We start from the raw sequence: 17,994 nt of genomic DNA, 5'->3' as shown, positions 1-17,994 counted from the left end.
ACTCAGTAATTCCACTTCTCCAGCCCTACTGGTCCCAAAGCCCTGCTGGTCTCATTTTGGTCTGTAAGCTGCTTCGGTTTTGGGTTCTGCTTTAAAGGATCATTTGATTACAAAGTCGTTCATATGGCTAAATAACTTTGTGAAGTGCTACTGCAGCCTTTTCTTGGCTACCTACGCTTTCTTATGCACTGCTCTTTTCATCAGACCTAGAACTAGTTGAACAAAATTAACAGCTTCAGTGAGGTAAATATTTTCCTTACAAAAGTAGCTTCATTTTCTACTGTTAAGTAGAAACAGGTAAAAACAGTTTTATTAAACATCACTTTTTTGTGTCTGTGTTAGACAAAGGAAATTGAAAATTACCTGAACACCGACATGGGATTTTTTTAACAAGGACATTTTTGTTGGTGGTTGACTTTGGTTTTGAGTCCAAAGTTTTGACTTTGTGAGAAAGTTACATATCCCTATTGTTATTTTTGTGTGTTTAGCAAATACCCTGTGTAGCAGTTATGTGTATCAGATATATAGCCTGAAATTCTGTGTAACAGTTGAAACTGTGCAAGTGGTATCATTGAGAAATGCAGTTACTTTGAATTATTTTTTCATTCTTGCAAAAGTTAATTCTTTAAGATCAAGACACATTAAGATTCACAGCTCTGCTCTTCCAAGAAGTATAGAATAAAAACAGCACAGCATACTGACATCAAAGTTAGTGGTGGCAACTGATGATACATGCCCCAGGAGATACAGTTACACTTCTAGGAATTCATTTCCAGTTTGTGATCTCTTAGTCCTTACCTTTTCTTGACGTAATTGCAGAGATTTAATAGCAAGTGCTATTTAAGTCATACACTGGAAAAAAGAAGTAGGAGGGTACATGAGGTGCTGAGTTGTTGAATATAGAGAAGGATAAAATGATCCTAGGCTAGGAATCTGTCATTATTAACTGACAGTAGTTAAACAGAAATATTTTAAAGCGTTTATATTAGTGGTGGATTAATTTTGTGATCGATTCCTGCATAATTTAACATTCTGCTGTAGTGAGGTTAAGAAAGCACTTTTGATTTTTTTATCTGTTATCAAATGGGTAACTAGTTCTTCAGGTCTGAGTATTTCCTTTTAGTTTGTTGGTTTTGTTTTCCACAAGTATATGTAAAGTACAAATTAAATTCTGCAAGGCGGGAGGTATGTAAGGCTGGATTGCTGACTCCTAAGTCAGTTGTACTTTAAATAAAGAACAGTGTATCTTAAACAGAATGCCGAGTACTGTTTGGTTTCTTTGTCTCTCCTGTTACCCCACCAAAACCTAACCTTGTGAATACTTGACAGCAGAGGTGATTTTGGCTTTATTCAGAATTAATTTCTTATTTCATTCAGAATGATGACTCTTCATCTCCTAGGCCATAAGGGATACCCCTTGGAAAGATGTACTAAAGATGACTAAATATGGATGTTCTAGGAGGTGTGGCTTAATACATGGAGCTTATGGGAAATGCTGTCTTGACCATTGTTTATGTGTTCACTTTTATTCATCATATAGCTACTTTTTTTTTTTCCCAGTTCATGCAAGTACATATTTAATATGTTTGGAAATGTTTGTGACAAACTGAAGAGCCAACAGAGTACAAAGTCGTATTGACATTCTGTGATTGTAAGGAGTCATGAAGGGGTTTTTCTGTATATACCAAATATAGTTTATTCTATTAATTATGCGTGTACAGGTGTATCATGTGTGCATCTATTATATGCTATATCCTACTGGCTGCTATTTCTGCATCAACTTCAGTGCGCTGAAATTCACCCTCCCTTTTTGTCTACCAAAAAGTTGACTTTTATTTTTCTATTGGCAGGTATTTAATTAGTCAAGGAGCACATGTAGGAGCTGTAAATAGTGAAGGAGACACTCCATTAGATATTGCTGAAGAAGAAGCAATGGAAGAGCTGCTTCAGAATGAAGTGAATAGACAAGGTAATTTTAAATGTGAAAGGCTGGTTTTGTTTGTTGAATGCTAAATATGTTTTTGAAAGTGTATGTATAAATTAACGATTTTAAAGTCAACTTTTTTTAAAGAAAATTGTTAATACTGTGTACGTTGCTGAAGCTGTCTTCCAAGCATTTTAGCTCATCCCAACCTTTTCAGAAGAAAGAACGTGGAAGTACTGAACGCAGATGTTGGTTGAATTCCTACATTCACACAGCAGAATTTAAGTGGTATTTAGATAGTATGGATGGTGTACCATCCATTTGGAGCGTAGACTCATCTATCCCAGTTTAGATTAAGTTTAAAGCCAGAAATCTGTACTGAAGGAAACTACATTAGAGAAGAGGAAAATATGCACTTCTAGAGTGACTCAGATGTCCCTTTTAGGATGAGATGAATCCAGCCTGAAGATAACTGTTTCTTTCCATTGATACCCTGGAATAACTGAACCAAAAGTAAACAACTATACCCCATCATGTAAGCAACCCTTTGTATCTAGTTTTGACCTTTTGAGTGCTGCTACACAATGCCAAATGTCTGAAACTACCTGGTAAGATAAGGAGTCTTAAATTGCGCTTGTTTTAGGTCTGAGAACAAAAATTAATTCCAGTAGTTTCTGTGCTCACCTGAGAGCACCATACAGTTAATGGATAAGTGTCACGTTTTGATAGTTTCATTTTAAAGTGCACATCCTAAATATGGGCAGTATACTCCTATAAAATTAGTAGGGCAAATCTAGCAGTGCTGACTTTATAAAAGAGATTGGCCTTCAAAAAAGAATATTTATTCCTTTTTCTCTGATACTTTTTCCCTCCTTATTCTACTATTTCCCATTTTCAATGCTTATTTTCCAGGGAAAGTTATTAGAAAGTTTCAGGTTTTTCTGTTCCACATAGGAGAGAATATTCAGATGGCGTCTCATCGTCTCAAGTCTTATGATATAAGACGATGCGTTACTGATATGACATGAGGCATGCATTACTATCCCAAAGCTCCCAGTACAAGAAATGAGATGATGTGGTCTAAGTTGCATCATGCTCTGAAGGAAGATGGCACTCAGTGAAGACAGAGCCTTTGTGAGGGATGTGCTGGGGATCTGCATCTCCGTCACTTCCAACCACCTTCCTCCCTCTTAACAGCCTCCTTCCTCCATGAAAATGTTACTTTTTTGTAACAGAGAATTTATATCTCTAAGAGGGATTTACATAATGCAGTAGTAAACAATTAATTGCTTGAACCTTTGCCATGATGTAGTTTGAATGCTTAAACCTGTTTAATAGCAAAAACAAATGTTAAAAAGAAAATGGGTGGCATGATAAATAGGGAAATAAGAAGTGCTAATATGTAGAAGACTGTAGATTTGACAAAGGCTTTTACTCATGTATTACTGTTAAATGAATTTTAATTGACAGTTTTTATAGTGAGCACATAAAGAACTCCGGATTAGATAGGCTTGAATATTTTTGTGTGAGTGCAACCATCTGTCTATTTTAATTGGTTTGGGGGTAAAAAAAAAAAAAGTGCAGCTGTTCTGTTTTTTTTCCAGAAGAATGTTGTCAGTCTTTGCTAGAGAGTTATGTCTAACTTGTACATCAACCTAAATGATTTAGGAGGATTTCGATGCATTTGACTTTACTGACATGGCTGTAATTGACTAGTTCACGGAGTCACAGAATGGCCTGGGTTGGAAGGAACCTCAAGGATCATGAATCTCCAAACCCCCTGCCACAGACAGGGCCTCCCCATTTAATACTAGACCAGGCTGCCCAGGGCCCCATCCAATCTGGCCTTGATCACCTCCAGGGATGGGGCATCCACAACCTCTCTGGGCAGCCTGTTCCAGCACCTCACCACTCCCTCTGTAAAGAAGGGATGTCCCCCTGACATCCAACCTAAATCTTCCCTCCCTCAACTTCAAACCATTTCCCCTTGTCCTGCTGTTATCTACCCTTTCAAAGAGTCGACTCCCCTCCTGTTTTTAGGCTCCCTTTAGGTACTGAAAGGCTGCAGTGAGGTCACCCCCCAGCCTTCTTTTCTCCAGGCTGAACAAGCCCAGCTCCCTCAGCCTGTGTTTGTAGGAGAGGTGCTCTAGTCCCCTGATCATCTTTGTGACTCTCCTCTGGACCCTCTCCAGCTCCCTGTCTTTCTTGTACTGGGGGCTCCAGACCTGGACACACAGTACTCCAGATGGGGCCTCACAAGAGCAGAATAGAGGGGGACGATCACCTCCCTGTCCCTGCTGGCCACCCCTCTTCTGGTGGAGCCCAGGATACCATTTGCTTTCTGAGCTGCAAGAGCATACTGCTGGCTTATGTTAAGTTTTTCATCCATCAAGACCCCCAGGTCCTTCTCTCCAGGGCTGCTCTCAAGGACCACTCCTTCCAGTCTGTATGGATGTCTGGGATTTCTCCGGCCCAAGTGCAAAACCTTGCACTTTGCTGTGTTGAACCTCATTAAGTTCACCCAGGCCCACCTTTCAAGTCTGTTGAGGTCCCTCTGAATGGCATGCCTTGCTTCCACCGTGTCAACCGCACCACTCAGCTTGGTGTCGTCAGCAAACTTGCTGAGAGTGCACTCGATTCCATCATCGATGTCATTGATAAAGATGTTAAAGAGCACTGGTCCCAAGACAGACCCCTGTCCACCTTGACATAGAACCACTGATGACCTCCCTCTGTCTGCGGCCTTTCAAACAGTTTCTTATCCATCGAGTAGTCCACCCATCAAATCCACATCCCTCCAATTTGGAAATAAGGATGTGGTGGGGGACCGTGTCAAAGGCCTTGCTCAAGTCCAGGTAAATGACATCGGTTGCCTTCCCTTTGTCCACCAATGCTATCGTTCCATCATAGAAGGCCACCAGATTGGTTAAGCATGACCTTTCCCTGGTGAAGCCACGATAATGTATATATATATAATTACATGTTTTAATGCATATTTTTACAGTGTAAAAAATCAACATGCGATTTTATTTTTATTTTTTATTTTTTTATTGAGTTTAATTATTTTGAACAGCCCAGTTGTAAAATCAGCATTGGCAGTCTAAACTAAATGCCACAATTCACTGAAAATTTCAGACGTATTTTATATCTATATACATTTATATATACATAGGTATATTTGGAAGTGGTTTTAATGCTTGCTTACTTAAAAGTCTGTTACAGGATTTGGTAACATTGGTATTTTTTGCAGTTAAACCTATCTAGATTAGTTCTGCAGAGTTTTAGACTAGAAATTTCGTGTATGTGTTGTTCTATGTGAATTTATCTTGTTAATTGTTTTATCTATATGGATTGTTACGTATGTATATTTCTATATGCATATATGTGTATATTCTACCTAGCTTTGGCTGTTAGACCTCTAACATAAAGCTCTAAAATTAAGCTCTAAAATAACTTGTTTGTTTCAGTGTGGAATTAACACTGATGTATGGTGACAGTTTCATCTTTGACAGTACGTATGGTTAAATGTTTTAGCATTGCTCCTCATAAAGCAGTACTACAGTTTAGGTAAAACAAATGAACTGTGAAATCTGTGGAACATTAAACCCCAGTTCAGTGCTACTGGTAGTGGAACATAAGCAAATTTACTTTGAAAAGGAACAAACTCAAGTGACAAAAGTCTTAGCCCTGTGTAGATAAAACATTCACTATAGCTTCTTTTTTCCCTTATTGCTTAGTTAATGCTCTGATTATGGCTTCCTACATGTTGACATCAACAGGGCTTTTTTGTGGCAGAACATTGCCTGGAGAGATCAGTCTGATTCATTGTGATTTCAAATATTTTGTAGTGATGATGTTTGACATTTGTTTCTGTTGGAAATCTGGGGAGAATTACCATGTTAGCTTATCCTTTTTGCTGCTTCAGAGTTGAAGTCGGAGCCTTCCAATAGTGCAATTATTCTATCTTCATCTCTTTATTTATATTTTTGACCAATTTTTAAAACCATTGAATTATATTTTACAGACTTATCTGACTATAACACAAAATTCACATATGCGAATTATAGAACAGCATACAATTTAGCTCTATATGATGTTACAGGCATAGTAGAAAGAGGGATCCAGAATGTTTACTCATCCTGTTCTAGTATTCAGACTCCAAAATCTAAACTACCTAGAGAGGAAATGATCATCTACCCAAATTAATCTCCTGTTTTACAAGTCCAATGATAAGGAGTGTCGTACGTGAAAAAATAGAGCTTATGTATTACTAATATCTTTTTTCATTTATTCTGGAGTCCTTGTGCAACACTTCTCAGTTGTGACCCTTGATTCACACTTCTTTTCTTATAAATTCTCCTGTGGGCCACGGGCCCCTAAACCAGGACACATTGTATTCTGGGAAGCATATATAAAGACTGGTTGATATAAGCTTTGCTGTCATTGTGAACTAATAGACTGACTGCCTTATAGGTGAAGCCACAGCACTCTACAGTAGGGAAAGTGTTTTTCTACCTAAACTTTCACGTGGGAGTAAATTTTGTACTGAATTTTGACTAGTTTGGAGTAATTTTGCAACATTCACTATTCTGATGTTTTGGTATTGTCTCTGGTATTTGATATAATAAGATAAATCTATTATATTGTTTCTAACGTGTGCATGCAATGGCTTAATTATTTTTTAAGCTTAAAACCTAGTTTCATTTTGTACTTTGTGAGAAGGTAAATTGTACTTTGTGAGAAGGTAAATGTGAGAAGGTAAACATACCATTGAAAGTTACAGAGATTTTTTGACATGATTATGAACATGGCACTTCACAAATAGCAAAATTATGCATTCTGTGGAAATTATTCCAGTGCAGTCTAGAACAACTATAATCTTTGCATGCCTTGTGTTTTAAATGTTTCCTCTGTTTTACAAAATACTTCCTCTTAGGCCTGTTTTGTTGTCTCTCCATATGGCTAATGTCTCTGTCATGGGCTGGTCCCACGTATATAGGTGTCACTGCAATCCATGGAAATGTTTACCTTTAGTAAAAATACCAGTATTTCCAATTTCTTGATATGATTCCCTGTATTTCTGCTCTGCGGTATTTCAGTGTGCTGTAGTTAAGGAAGCTGACTTTTGCCAGTAGTGTAAAGCCTTTTCATGGGGGTAGGAGAAAGCTAACAGACTTGAGAGCCACTTTGCTAGGCTACCACTTTAATTCCAGCTACCCCTTTAGTAATATTTAAAACTCACCGGCTTAAAATGTTGGCACTCCTTGGCGTCTCGAGTAGGGTTAAGCATTACGGTTGAAGCGATTTTTTGGTGATGGAAGGTTATTTATCATCAGATGCCCTCTTAAAATTATTTTAAACTGCTTGAGCAGTTATTTTGAATTATAGGAGACATTCTTGAGGGGTGAGTTAGTGGGGAGAGGTGACGTGAGGTGAATCGGGAGTTCATGATACAGGGCAGCACTTACTGTGTGTTAGGGAGATTGCTTCTTGTTTTTGAAGCAGAAGCCGGTGTTCCTCGTTCTTCATCATAGGTGAATGCAGTGACACTATCTGCAACGCATTGCTTAATTCAACTTTGTTTATGTGGACAAAATGTGAACTATTACGTTTGTATATAAACATTAACTACATTAAGTAAAAAGCGGGTTGATCTTCCCTGTAGTATCTATAAAACATGCCTTTATATGGCCGAGCAGCGCTGAAACAATGATTCAGCATTTCGGTTCACGCTCAGTTTCTCTGAACACTCACCAAACAGTGCAGGATTATCAAATCAGGTCAGAACTGTTGAATAGCACTTGTTGATCAGAAAAAAATGAAAGCATTTAGCAGTGAATTATTAACAATTTAAGCAGTCGTCAGGCAGCCAGAGAGGTTAAGCAAAGTAGAGCTGTAAGCAAAGGCTCCAGCGGGGCTGGAGCTGGGAGGCCGCACATTGCCATCTACGGGCCGCATGCAGAAAGTGGCCGGGAGGTGTGCCGAGCATTATCTTCTTGTCCCTGATACCCTACTGCAGAGTTTGGAAAGCAAGAGCGGGGAGGAAGGTCCATATAAGGGATCACAAAGGCCGTTCATATTCCATTTTCTGTATTTAATAAAGGGAGCAATATTTAGCTTATCTCAAAGCACTGTCTTTTCTTTTTTTTTTTTTTTGTCACAAAGTCCAATTGCCAGTTAGTACTGTGAGTGGTTTTCTTTCGATTGGCAAGATTCTTCTACTTTCACCTGTTGAAACATGATCAGAAATTTTCTTGTTAGCTAATTATTAGTATTATTGATAATTTTATTTTTAATTATTAATAATTAATAATTTTGATATTAATCATCATTATTTTATTAATAATTAATTAATAATTTTAATTACTAATAGTATTAATGCAGATGTTTGTCCTCTGCAGCTGTTCTGCCTTGTTCGGGCTTCGCAAATGCATTCAGTTGTGATACTGATGGGAGGCTATATTTAATATTACTTTCTGCAAAAGCACTGATATTTTTTCATGAATAGATAGGGATAGGACAAGACGGGATAGTTTTAAACTAGAAGAGGGTTAGTTTAGGTTAGACATTAGGATGAAGTTCTTCACTCAGGTTGCTGAGGCACTGGCACAGCTGCCCAGAGAAGCTGTGGTGTCCCATCCCTGTAAGCACTCAAGGCCAGGTTGGATGGAGCCCTTGGCAGGCTGAGCTGCTGGGTGATTGCCTTGCCAACAGCAGAGGGTTGGAACTGGATGGGCTTTATGGTCTCTTCTAACCCAAATCATTCTTTGATTCTATGGTTTTGACATAATTAATTCTTCAGATGTATGTGAAAATTATGTTTGGGGCTTGAGCCATTGGAATATCAGCGTCAAGGATTTTCTCTATTCTCACTGTGCACTAAAGCCACATCAGAACAAGCACACGTGAGCAATTGTCCACTGAAAGGAATTTATGTAGGATTGTTTGCATGGAAAAGTTACTTGAGCCTAGAAGTATTTTCACTTAGAACTCTGGCATGCAGTAAGAGGGTGGACATAATTGTAACTAGCATGATACATAAACTCCTTATTTGCATAATTGTGTCTGGCAAGAAACAGTAAAATGTAAATGATTTTACTCTAGGGAATTGTTTTCCCAAGGTCTGCTGATGTGCTGCTGTGTCATTCTGGAAAACAAACAAACACAGAGGCCCCAGAAATGTATGCTTTGCACTAGTTCATATGTAAAACTTGCAAAAGTCTTCTGGAGAAATGAGAAGATATGATATAAAAATGTTATTGATTCAAAGTTCCTGTTTTTCATTCTTCATGTTGACCAGATTTATAAAGATTTTAGATATGTAAAATTTAATGTCTGCAGATTTGTTTGTCATGGCTTGTATTGAAATTGGCAGTTTCATAAACAACAATTTCTTTAATTTCTGTCTCACTTTCCTTCAATATTTCAGCTTTTCCTTGGACTCTGCTTAGTGCTGCAGCAATGGTTTATGTCTTCCTGCATCTTGCAGACTTGACCTCCAGATTTTTTCTTCAGTTTCCAATCAAAATTAATTGTGTTTATTAAATTGCGAAGACTGAGATGATTGATCTGTGGGTTAAGAGGGTGAATGTAGAAATTCAGTCAACTGCTTAAAATACTTATATATTACCTGCTCGGTTATTTTATGATACCAAGTAAAGTTGCATCTTTATGTCCATCATTAATGTACAGTTTTTTACAAAGAAATTCCTGTTTGCATATTTGTTGCTTTGGAGTATCTGTTACGATGGGAATGAAGTGAAGAAGTAAAATCTGTTGCAGGCCTTTTTATGAAGCTTGCAGCTGAATTGAATGTAATAGTATTTCATATTGTTTACAAATAGTAAAAAAAGATGCTAGTTACTTATTTCAAAAACAAACAAACAGAAACCCTCAACGCTTCTTCAGCTGTAGTGATCTCTTGTTAGTTTGCTCTGAAGGGACCGTTTAGATCTCAGCACTGTTTGTTTTTATGCATGTACCAAAAGGGAAGAAATAGGCTCTATAGCTTCCTTTTAGTTCAGGCATTTTTCATGTGTGAAAGGGATTTCAGCTCTGTCATACGTTACCTGACACCAAACAAATTATGTTGTATTTCCAGAAGCATTTAATCGTCACATTCATTCTGTTTGCACGTCAGTGAAGTTTTTGACTTGGGCACGCCATTTGAAGGTGCCTTTTTTCACTTGTATAAAGCAGAATTGGAGCTTTTGTTATGACAATAGATGTGTTGTAATTAACTAAATTAATCAAAGGCATTCTCAGTGAGAAATACTTTATTATGTTAGCACTATAGAAAATAATCAAGGAAATGCAAATTCATGTGTACCAGAATACAAATCTCAGTCTGCCATCCACTGCCTGCTGGGTGTTTTAGAAGTGCCATCCTAATTACTTTCAGTTTGCCTGTTTGTTTCTCCACATCTGGCTTTTTTTTGTCAGACAATTGGTAAAACTTGGTGTAGGTGATTTACTATAATTTGTTTTACCATATGTTATGCAGTAGGAATGATGCATTACACTACAAATGATCATCTGTGTATTATTCTTTTCCATTTATGATGTTGGTAATTTCTTTAATGGAGACCATTTTAACCCTCAGCTCAATTGTTAGGCAAGAGTTAGATTGAATTTTGTTTGGTTCCTGTATTCTGAGTATTCATTCAGTCTGTAAAGAATGAATAGCTCTGTTTCTTAAAAGACTGTACAGCCTGAAATTGCTTTTCATTATAAAGGCTTTGAGAATTAATTAAAGTTAATTATTTAGGTAGAATAGGTTGAAAAGAGTTGTTCTAGGTTTCCATAGTTTTGTTTGTGGTCTCTTTATATTCTACTTTGATTACTTGGACAGTTAGAAAAGTTACATAATGCAAACTTGCTTGCTGGAGAAGAAGTTTGGGAACATATGAAGCCTCTGCAGGAAATACTGAAAGAAAGTAGAATTCTGAACCAAGAGGCAGGAGAGATTTTGTATCTGTCCCAAGTATTTTAAAAATAATTATCTAGTGCTTTATGGGCTGTGTAAGGCTATTGTTGAAATTTGTGACTGTACTCAGTAAATCAGTGCATGCTTTCAGATAACCATTACAAAATTATGTTTTGCTCCAAAAGAAAATAAAAATTCAGAGGAGCAGCAAATTTTTCCCAAGACCCTGCACAGCAGCATCTAAAGATTAGACAGATCATATACATGAGTTCATTTTGAAGAACGTTGGTCTACTGATGAATTTACTTTCAGAAGTTCACTCAGTTGTATTTTGTGCTCATGATAACCACAGTTCCTTAAGACCTTTTTCTTTGCAAAGATGTCAGTCTTCAGTCAACATAGAGCAATACTCCTGCATAATTCTCTCTAAAGACCGCTTTTCTGCTGTGTTTTCTAGATCTCTCTGTGTGGTAGCTGTTAAAAAATGCTCACAAATACATATTTTGCTTTGTGTATTCAGAGCTTGAGCCTTCTTTCTGTCTAAACTATTGTATGTAATTGTAAACGTTATATCGTGTTTGTCCATTTTCATCAGCGTCAGAGATATTTTTGTAGAATGTGCTATAAAAATGACTTTAAAGCATGCTGTGTTTTCTTTTCCTCTCAAGATTTTGAGATTTCAAAAGACTTAGATTACACTGTTTCTGTTTTATAGCGATTGAAGACTATATTTTTTTTTAACAAGAAAGTCTTAAGAAAGTATGGCAGATGTAGTTCTATCCCTGTATAAAGACATAGTTTTGTCTTTTTTGTAAATATTCAGCATGTTTAGAAGCTAAGCTGTTCCTCTTTCTGTATATTTCTTCTACTAAAAAATTGTAGCCAGTTTCTGGTTTCTACAGATGCAGACAAGACTAATACTTTGGGGCTTTGTAAGATTAAACTTGAAATTTCTTCTCTTAATGTAACGTGTCACTTCAGAAATTGTGATTGTGATGGTAAAAGTTCTTAAAATTGGAGGGCTCGTTTTTATAGATTTTTTTTCTTTTGGTAAAACCTCTGTTACGCAGACGAAGTCTGTTACTGATGTTTCAATGGATGTTTCTGTAAGTTCTCGGGGTTTATCTTCAAGATACTCATATCTAGCTGTAAATATTCACATAATTTTATTGTATCATGGAAGTGTGATATAAGGTCTGTCGCATCATTGAATATAAGTATTTGAATTCTAACACTGTGTCCTCTCTTTCCTTCTCCCCTTTGTGTCTGTATTAGGGGTTGATATAGAGGCAGCTCGAAAAGAAGAAGAGCGAATAATGCTTAGAGATGCACGACAGTGGCTTAACAGTGGCCATATAAATGATGTCAGGCACGCGAAATCTGGTGGTACAGCACTTCATGTTGCTGCTGCTAAGGGCTATACAGAAGTCTTAAAGTAAGTGTGATTTAAATGGAAATTTTTGATTGCCTGGTTGAGATATTGCAGCTTGGATTTGGTATGGTAGGACATCTGTCTTCTGAGGGTTGTAAATTTGGAAATTGTTACAGTCTCTAGAACTGCCTTTTCCTTGAAGCTTGATTTAATGTTTTCAAGCACTCATAAATCTTGATGCTTTTAGTTTTCCAGATGTCATTCAAAATGTGAACTGAATGACATGATGAGCCTTAGTACTCAGAATGGAAGTTGACAAAAAATCTTTACCCGTTTCCAAAGCCAATTGTGTAAACAAGTTTAATATCTTTTTATAATGCCAGCTAGCATTCTAGTTAAAGAGTATTTTCAAGATGCCTGGGTTAATTTGCATACCCAGAGCAGAATCCACGTTCTAGACTAAAGGCTTTCACACCTAAAAAATAAAGAATTCTGCTGTTTTCGAGGTTGTTGAAGATCGTGACTCTTGAAGTCATTCATGGAAGTCTTCAGGCTTTTGGTGTCCCTCTGATTCACAGATAGCTTTTCAGTAATATAGTATAGCAGACCGAATATGCAGTAATGGAGGTTTCATTTAAGCTTTTAGTGAAGTAGAAGAACACCATATTTGATAATGCATTGCTTTACTGCGATTATAAATGTATTTGACTGTTTTGGCAGGACTAGTAATAGTTACACGTTGTAAAAATGAATGAAAAAGAGCACACACTGTGTAAGTATAGCTAACGTTAAGATTTGTAAAGCTTTGTCAATGCCATAGTTGACTGACAGAACTTTTTTAGATGTTATGGGTGATTTGTCGGAAAGAATAATTTTTATTTTAGAGTAGTGTGCATCTGTAAAAGGTTTATATTTATAATTGTTGGGCTTATTTTTAACCTCTGCCAGTGTCTTTTCTGTAGTCCAGTCCATGTACTTATCCTAGGAGGAGAGAAAACACATACCCTGACAATTTTCTTGCTGATTTCAAAATAGCAAAAAATGTGCTCTGTGAAGGATACAAGGCTGCAAGGCTTTGTGTGGAAGTTGTGGTAGTTATTACTTTAAGTATATTGTCTATTGAGTTATGAATAGAATTTTTTCAGAAGAACACGTCAAGGTTATGTGATTTTTATTAAGTATAGGGTGTGTTTCAGAGAGCTGTTTGTCAGGTTGAGTGTCGTCACTTCAGCACTCACTTCAGAGCTGTACCAAATTCATGTGTTAAATGCATGCTGAAAAGCAGATCTCCCATTTGAGGAGTTCTGCTACTACTCAGAGAACAACTGAAGCGTGTAAACACTAAGTTGTTACAGCATCAAATGTTAGTGGCAGGAGATGAAAGCTTCAAGCAACTAATATTAGAATAAAAGGAAGTTTTAATAATTTACTATATAAGATATCACTAGCAATTTTTGACACTTCATATTCCTTGAAAAGGCTTTTCACCATTGCTGCACATATAGAGAAAAATACCTACTATATAGGCAGAATGGAATTTGAATGAGAAAAAACTAAGAAAGAAAACAGAAAATGATTTTTTTTCTTGAATTTTCCGTAAAAGTAAATATGATGAACACAGGTATTTCTGGGAAGAAATAAAATTAATCAATTGACATTAATGCAACTAAGATATGTATAGTTTATGAGAAAGGAGAAAGGTACTGCTGTTCAATAATTCCATCATTTTACAGCATTTACTATCTCTCTCAGCACTGTCAAGAATTAATTCTCTGAATTTCTTCAGGCTTTTAATACAGGCTCGCTATGATGTAAATATTAAAGATTATGATGGCTGGACACCACTTCATGCTGCTGCTCACTGGGGTAAAGAAGAAGCATGTCGCATTTTAGTGGAAAACCTTTGTGATATGGAGGCTGTCAACAAAGTGGTAGGATTTTTATGTAATCCTTGTCAAGATACAAAGTTCTGGTCTCTAAAGTGACTTTAGAAGCCAGGGTAAGAGAAGTGATGATAAACTGCTGTTTACTGTACATGGAGCTTTATATAATGCATGTTTTGTCAAAACAGCATGTTTGTGTCCATAACTAAATTCCCTGATTGTCTAAATTAGTTTCAAGGCCTACTTTATACTCATTTCTATATCACATGATCCATGTAATCTTTTACAGTGAAATTCAAAATAGTTTTATTGATATTTCGGACTTATGAAATTAGTGACTAGATAGACTGCAAACAGGCAGTCAGCATTTGTTTGCCAGAGACAACCATGATGCCTTTGGGTAGCATTGGGCATTAGCATCTGCTTTTAACTCTTAAAATCAGCTTGTGTTGAAATACTGATGAGAGATCACTGTGCTGGTTTGGAGGTACTCTTAGAAACTTCTAGGCATCTGTGGACTCCCTGGACGTAACTTGGATGCTACCTAAGTTGTATTTCCTTGACTTGTGCGCAAAGGCCTGTGAAGTTTTTGGCTTTGCAAGACCTTGCTCCCAACAGGTACAAGTATACTGATGATTCACATAGGTGTCGTAAGGACCCGAGACTCTTTGTTCAACTGTGTAAGTGCTGAAGCTCCCTTTCTTCTCTTTGCATCACATTCTACAGCTACATTCTGATCTGCTTCTCAGTTTCTAGCAATATTGTATGTGTAGATTTTCTGCCCAACCTTTAGCACGGTTTCTTCACTGAATTTTCATTTTTCAAGTTTTTACGTTTCTTTTTAAGTTAATTAGGGAAATAGGTACATACAGACTCTTAACTAGATCATGAATTTGCCAGTATTTATATAAAAGCAAAGTTACAATTGCTAATAATAAAATAAATGAAATCTGAAATTATATTTCAAGTAGTTTAACTCTGTTTCTGTATAATACTTACAGAACTACTTGAGATCAGCTATGATTGTATCAGATAATCAGAAGTGGTTCTAGTGGTTGGCGACCCTGCCTGTGGCAGGAGGGTTGAAACAAGATGATCATTATGGTCCTTTTCAACCCAGGCCATTCTATGACTCTATGGTGCAATTAGTTGAAGCCAGTTTATCAAGTTATGTGCTAGACATTTTAACAGGATTCATGAGAATGTGAGGGGTGGTATTCCTGAGAACACTTGTAAAAATGTATTCAGCTCAACTGAGGCAAGAATAAGAAGAAAGGAGCTACAGAGAGTTAGGAATTGTTATTTGGGGGATGGACTTGTCTGTGCAAGCTAAGAGTGTTTGCCTGTTAAGTTCTTCAGTAAGCCATTAAGTGATTTTGCTTGTAGAGACTGAGAACTCCACTACATCTGCTTTCAGTTGTAGGTGCTTAGCACCACAGAGAACATCATTGTTCAGACACTTGACTTCAGGTATTAATATCTGTGTACTGAGTTTAGATACATCCTTCCAACTACAAAAGAGTTGTTTTGTTTTTTTTTAAATTATGTTTTGTTATCAAAGTAGGTCTAATGTGATGTTTTTTTTGGAAATAAACCCACTTAATAGCTGCCTAAAAATAGCCAGATTAAAACCTGTGACACGATGCAAATATAAATTATAGATAATTTTGTTGTTTAGTTTCTAAGTTAGTGATGTGCTATGTTTAATGGAATGGTTCCCACCGGAGGACCTCAAGCTTTTTTGGGTAATGTTTGTTGGAAGGAGCATGTGCTTCTGCTGTATGATTAGAAGCTTTATGTTTGTCAAAAAGTAGTGACTTAAAAGGTCAATTCAGATCTTAAAGATAGAAGAATCTCATGTTCTGTGGGCATCTGGTCTAGTCAAGAATTGTACTGACCATGTAGATGATGTAAGATACATCAAGGTGAAGAAATTCCAGCTGATGGCATTACTCTCTATTAATGAATCACTGTGTGATGTTTATTCGAGCACATTCCCTGAAAATCACCCACAGAGGGAGATAAGAACAAACAACTGTAGCAGATCATTTCCAAAATGGAACAGGACATGTAAAAACAGTTTTAAAGTCAAAGTATGAAAGTGCAACTATTAAATAATTTTAATTTCAAAAAATCAATCATACTTCCTAGTCTGAAGATGGACAGGATGCTAACTGGTTTGTGTTGATGCAAACAGTTGCCACTGGAATAGCTGTTTGGAACTAATATTGTGTATTTCATTCTTTCAACTGGTTTTGTTTTGTTTTTTTTTCCTTAATAGGTTTTTTTTTCCCTTGAAAAGACAATAACATTCTATTGAAGTCATGTTTTTCTGTCTTAAAAAGTGCTTAGTCATTAGCATTAGGTATAGATGTTTCTTTTTCAATTACAAAAGAAAAAGTAATATTACAAAATTGTTTTCAATCGCTGACAGACTAACAGTTTGTAATAGAGCTTGGCTTATATGTTCTAATTTCTCAGAATGATTGTGCTCTTTACCCACATCATCAATGGGATAAGGCATCATAATCTACTGCACTGAAATTCTGTTGTACAAAAATGGTGTTTCACTTTTCTTTTTCTCCAGGGGCAGACAGCATTTGATGTGGCAGATGAGGATATTCTAGGATATTTAGAAGAATTACAAAAGAAGCAAAATCTGGTAGGCCTTTTTCATATGTATAAATTATATTTTGTTATGCATATGATGATATTTCATGGTTAGCTCAGAATAACATACAGATTAAAATTAAAGTTTTGATTTGAGGCTTCAACTACAATAATGCCAGCTGTCATCTCAACCGTCTTTTCATGCCATTATTTGGTCAGTTATGGTGACCAAAAAGCTCTGGATTAGAGAAAATCCTTACCTATTTGTCTTCTCCCGTAGGTATTCTATGATCTGAAGCAGCAGCAATCAGTCAGCAATTTGCTGGAAATAACAGATTCTGAGATTTTAGAATTTTGAAGTTAGATACTTTGAAAGTGTATATACTTCAGTGTTCTAAGTAGTTAGAGGGCTCTCTACTAGTGATTTTGTTACATAGATGCCATTCTGTCAGTTTAACTGCATTATTCTATTTGTTTTGAAGCTTCATAGTGAAAAACGTGAAAAGAAATCTCCCCTAATTGAATCCACAGCTAACTTGGATAATAACCAGACACAGAAAACATTCAAAAAGTAAGTAAACCAGAGAAATGATGTGCTCTTAATGAAAGATATAATTTCACCAGCTGTCACAGTGTCCTACCTGGCAGGTTTTAGTAATTTTTTCAGTACTTAGGAGGTATTTTTCTTTCCAAATTCAGTAAAGAGACATTGATTATGGAGCAAGAAAAGAATGCATCTAGTATAGAGTCTCTGGAGCAGGAGAAAGCAGATGAAGAGGAAGAGGGAAAGAAGGATGAATCCAGTTGTTCCAGTGAGGAAGAAGAAGATGATGACTCAGAATCCGAAGCAGAGACAGGTATGTTATTTGACTACTGTCTTTAAGTTTTTGCTTTAGAAATTTATTTAGTATCACAGGATGGAGGATTAAATATATTAAGTTTCACTTCTGCATTTCACTATGCTTCCAATCACTTTAAAGGATATTTATGTATGACTAAATTCAAGTCATAACACAGATACAAAGGTGCCTTTATTGGTGGTGCTCATGGTTAAAGGAGTTAATCTACTTATTTGGTTGTCTAGTTAGCAACTAATTTTAATTAATTATGTGGAATGTATAAGCCTCAAGTAGCATGTCAAAAAAACATTGAAGAAGTTAAAAGGTCAGTGGAGAGATGAAGTCTTTGTTAGCAATTTTTGTTCGTGGACTTGGCATAGAGGTTGAAACAGCAGGTGCACAAGCATTCTCATTTGTGCTTATCATCCTGAAGTAAATAC

General features: G+C 36.5%; 1 protein-coding gene across 1 annotated transcript in view; it reads left to right on the top strand.

Annotated features, from left to right (window-relative positions):
- PPP1R12A (protein phosphatase 1 regulatory subunit 12A) overlaps positions 1 to 17,994 on the top strand; it is a 123,156-nt gene that overhangs the window by 60,419 nt on the left and 44,743 nt on the right. Inside the window, 6 exon segments of the mRNA XM_010708460.3 lie at positions 1,851 to 1,969; positions 12,126 to 12,285; positions 14,009 to 14,153; positions 16,693 to 16,767; positions 17,198 to 17,286; positions 17,415 to 17,572. Coding sequence (XP_010706762.1) covers positions 1,851 to 1,969; positions 12,126 to 12,285; positions 14,009 to 14,153; positions 16,693 to 16,767; positions 17,198 to 17,286; positions 17,415 to 17,572 — 746 coding nt within the window.

This window comes from Meleagris gallopavo, chromosome 1 (genome assembly GCF_000146605.3).
Source record: "Meleagris gallopavo isolate NT-WF06-2002-E0010 breed Aviagen turkey brand Nicholas breeding stock chromosome 1, Turkey_5.1, whole genome shotgun sequence".
Classification (NCBI taxonomy): domain Eukaryota; kingdom Metazoa; phylum Chordata; class Aves; order Galliformes; family Phasianidae; genus Meleagris; species Meleagris gallopavo.
The sequence above is the reverse complement of the archived record's forward strand: the minus strand, read 5'-3'. Positions and strand labels throughout refer to the sequence as shown.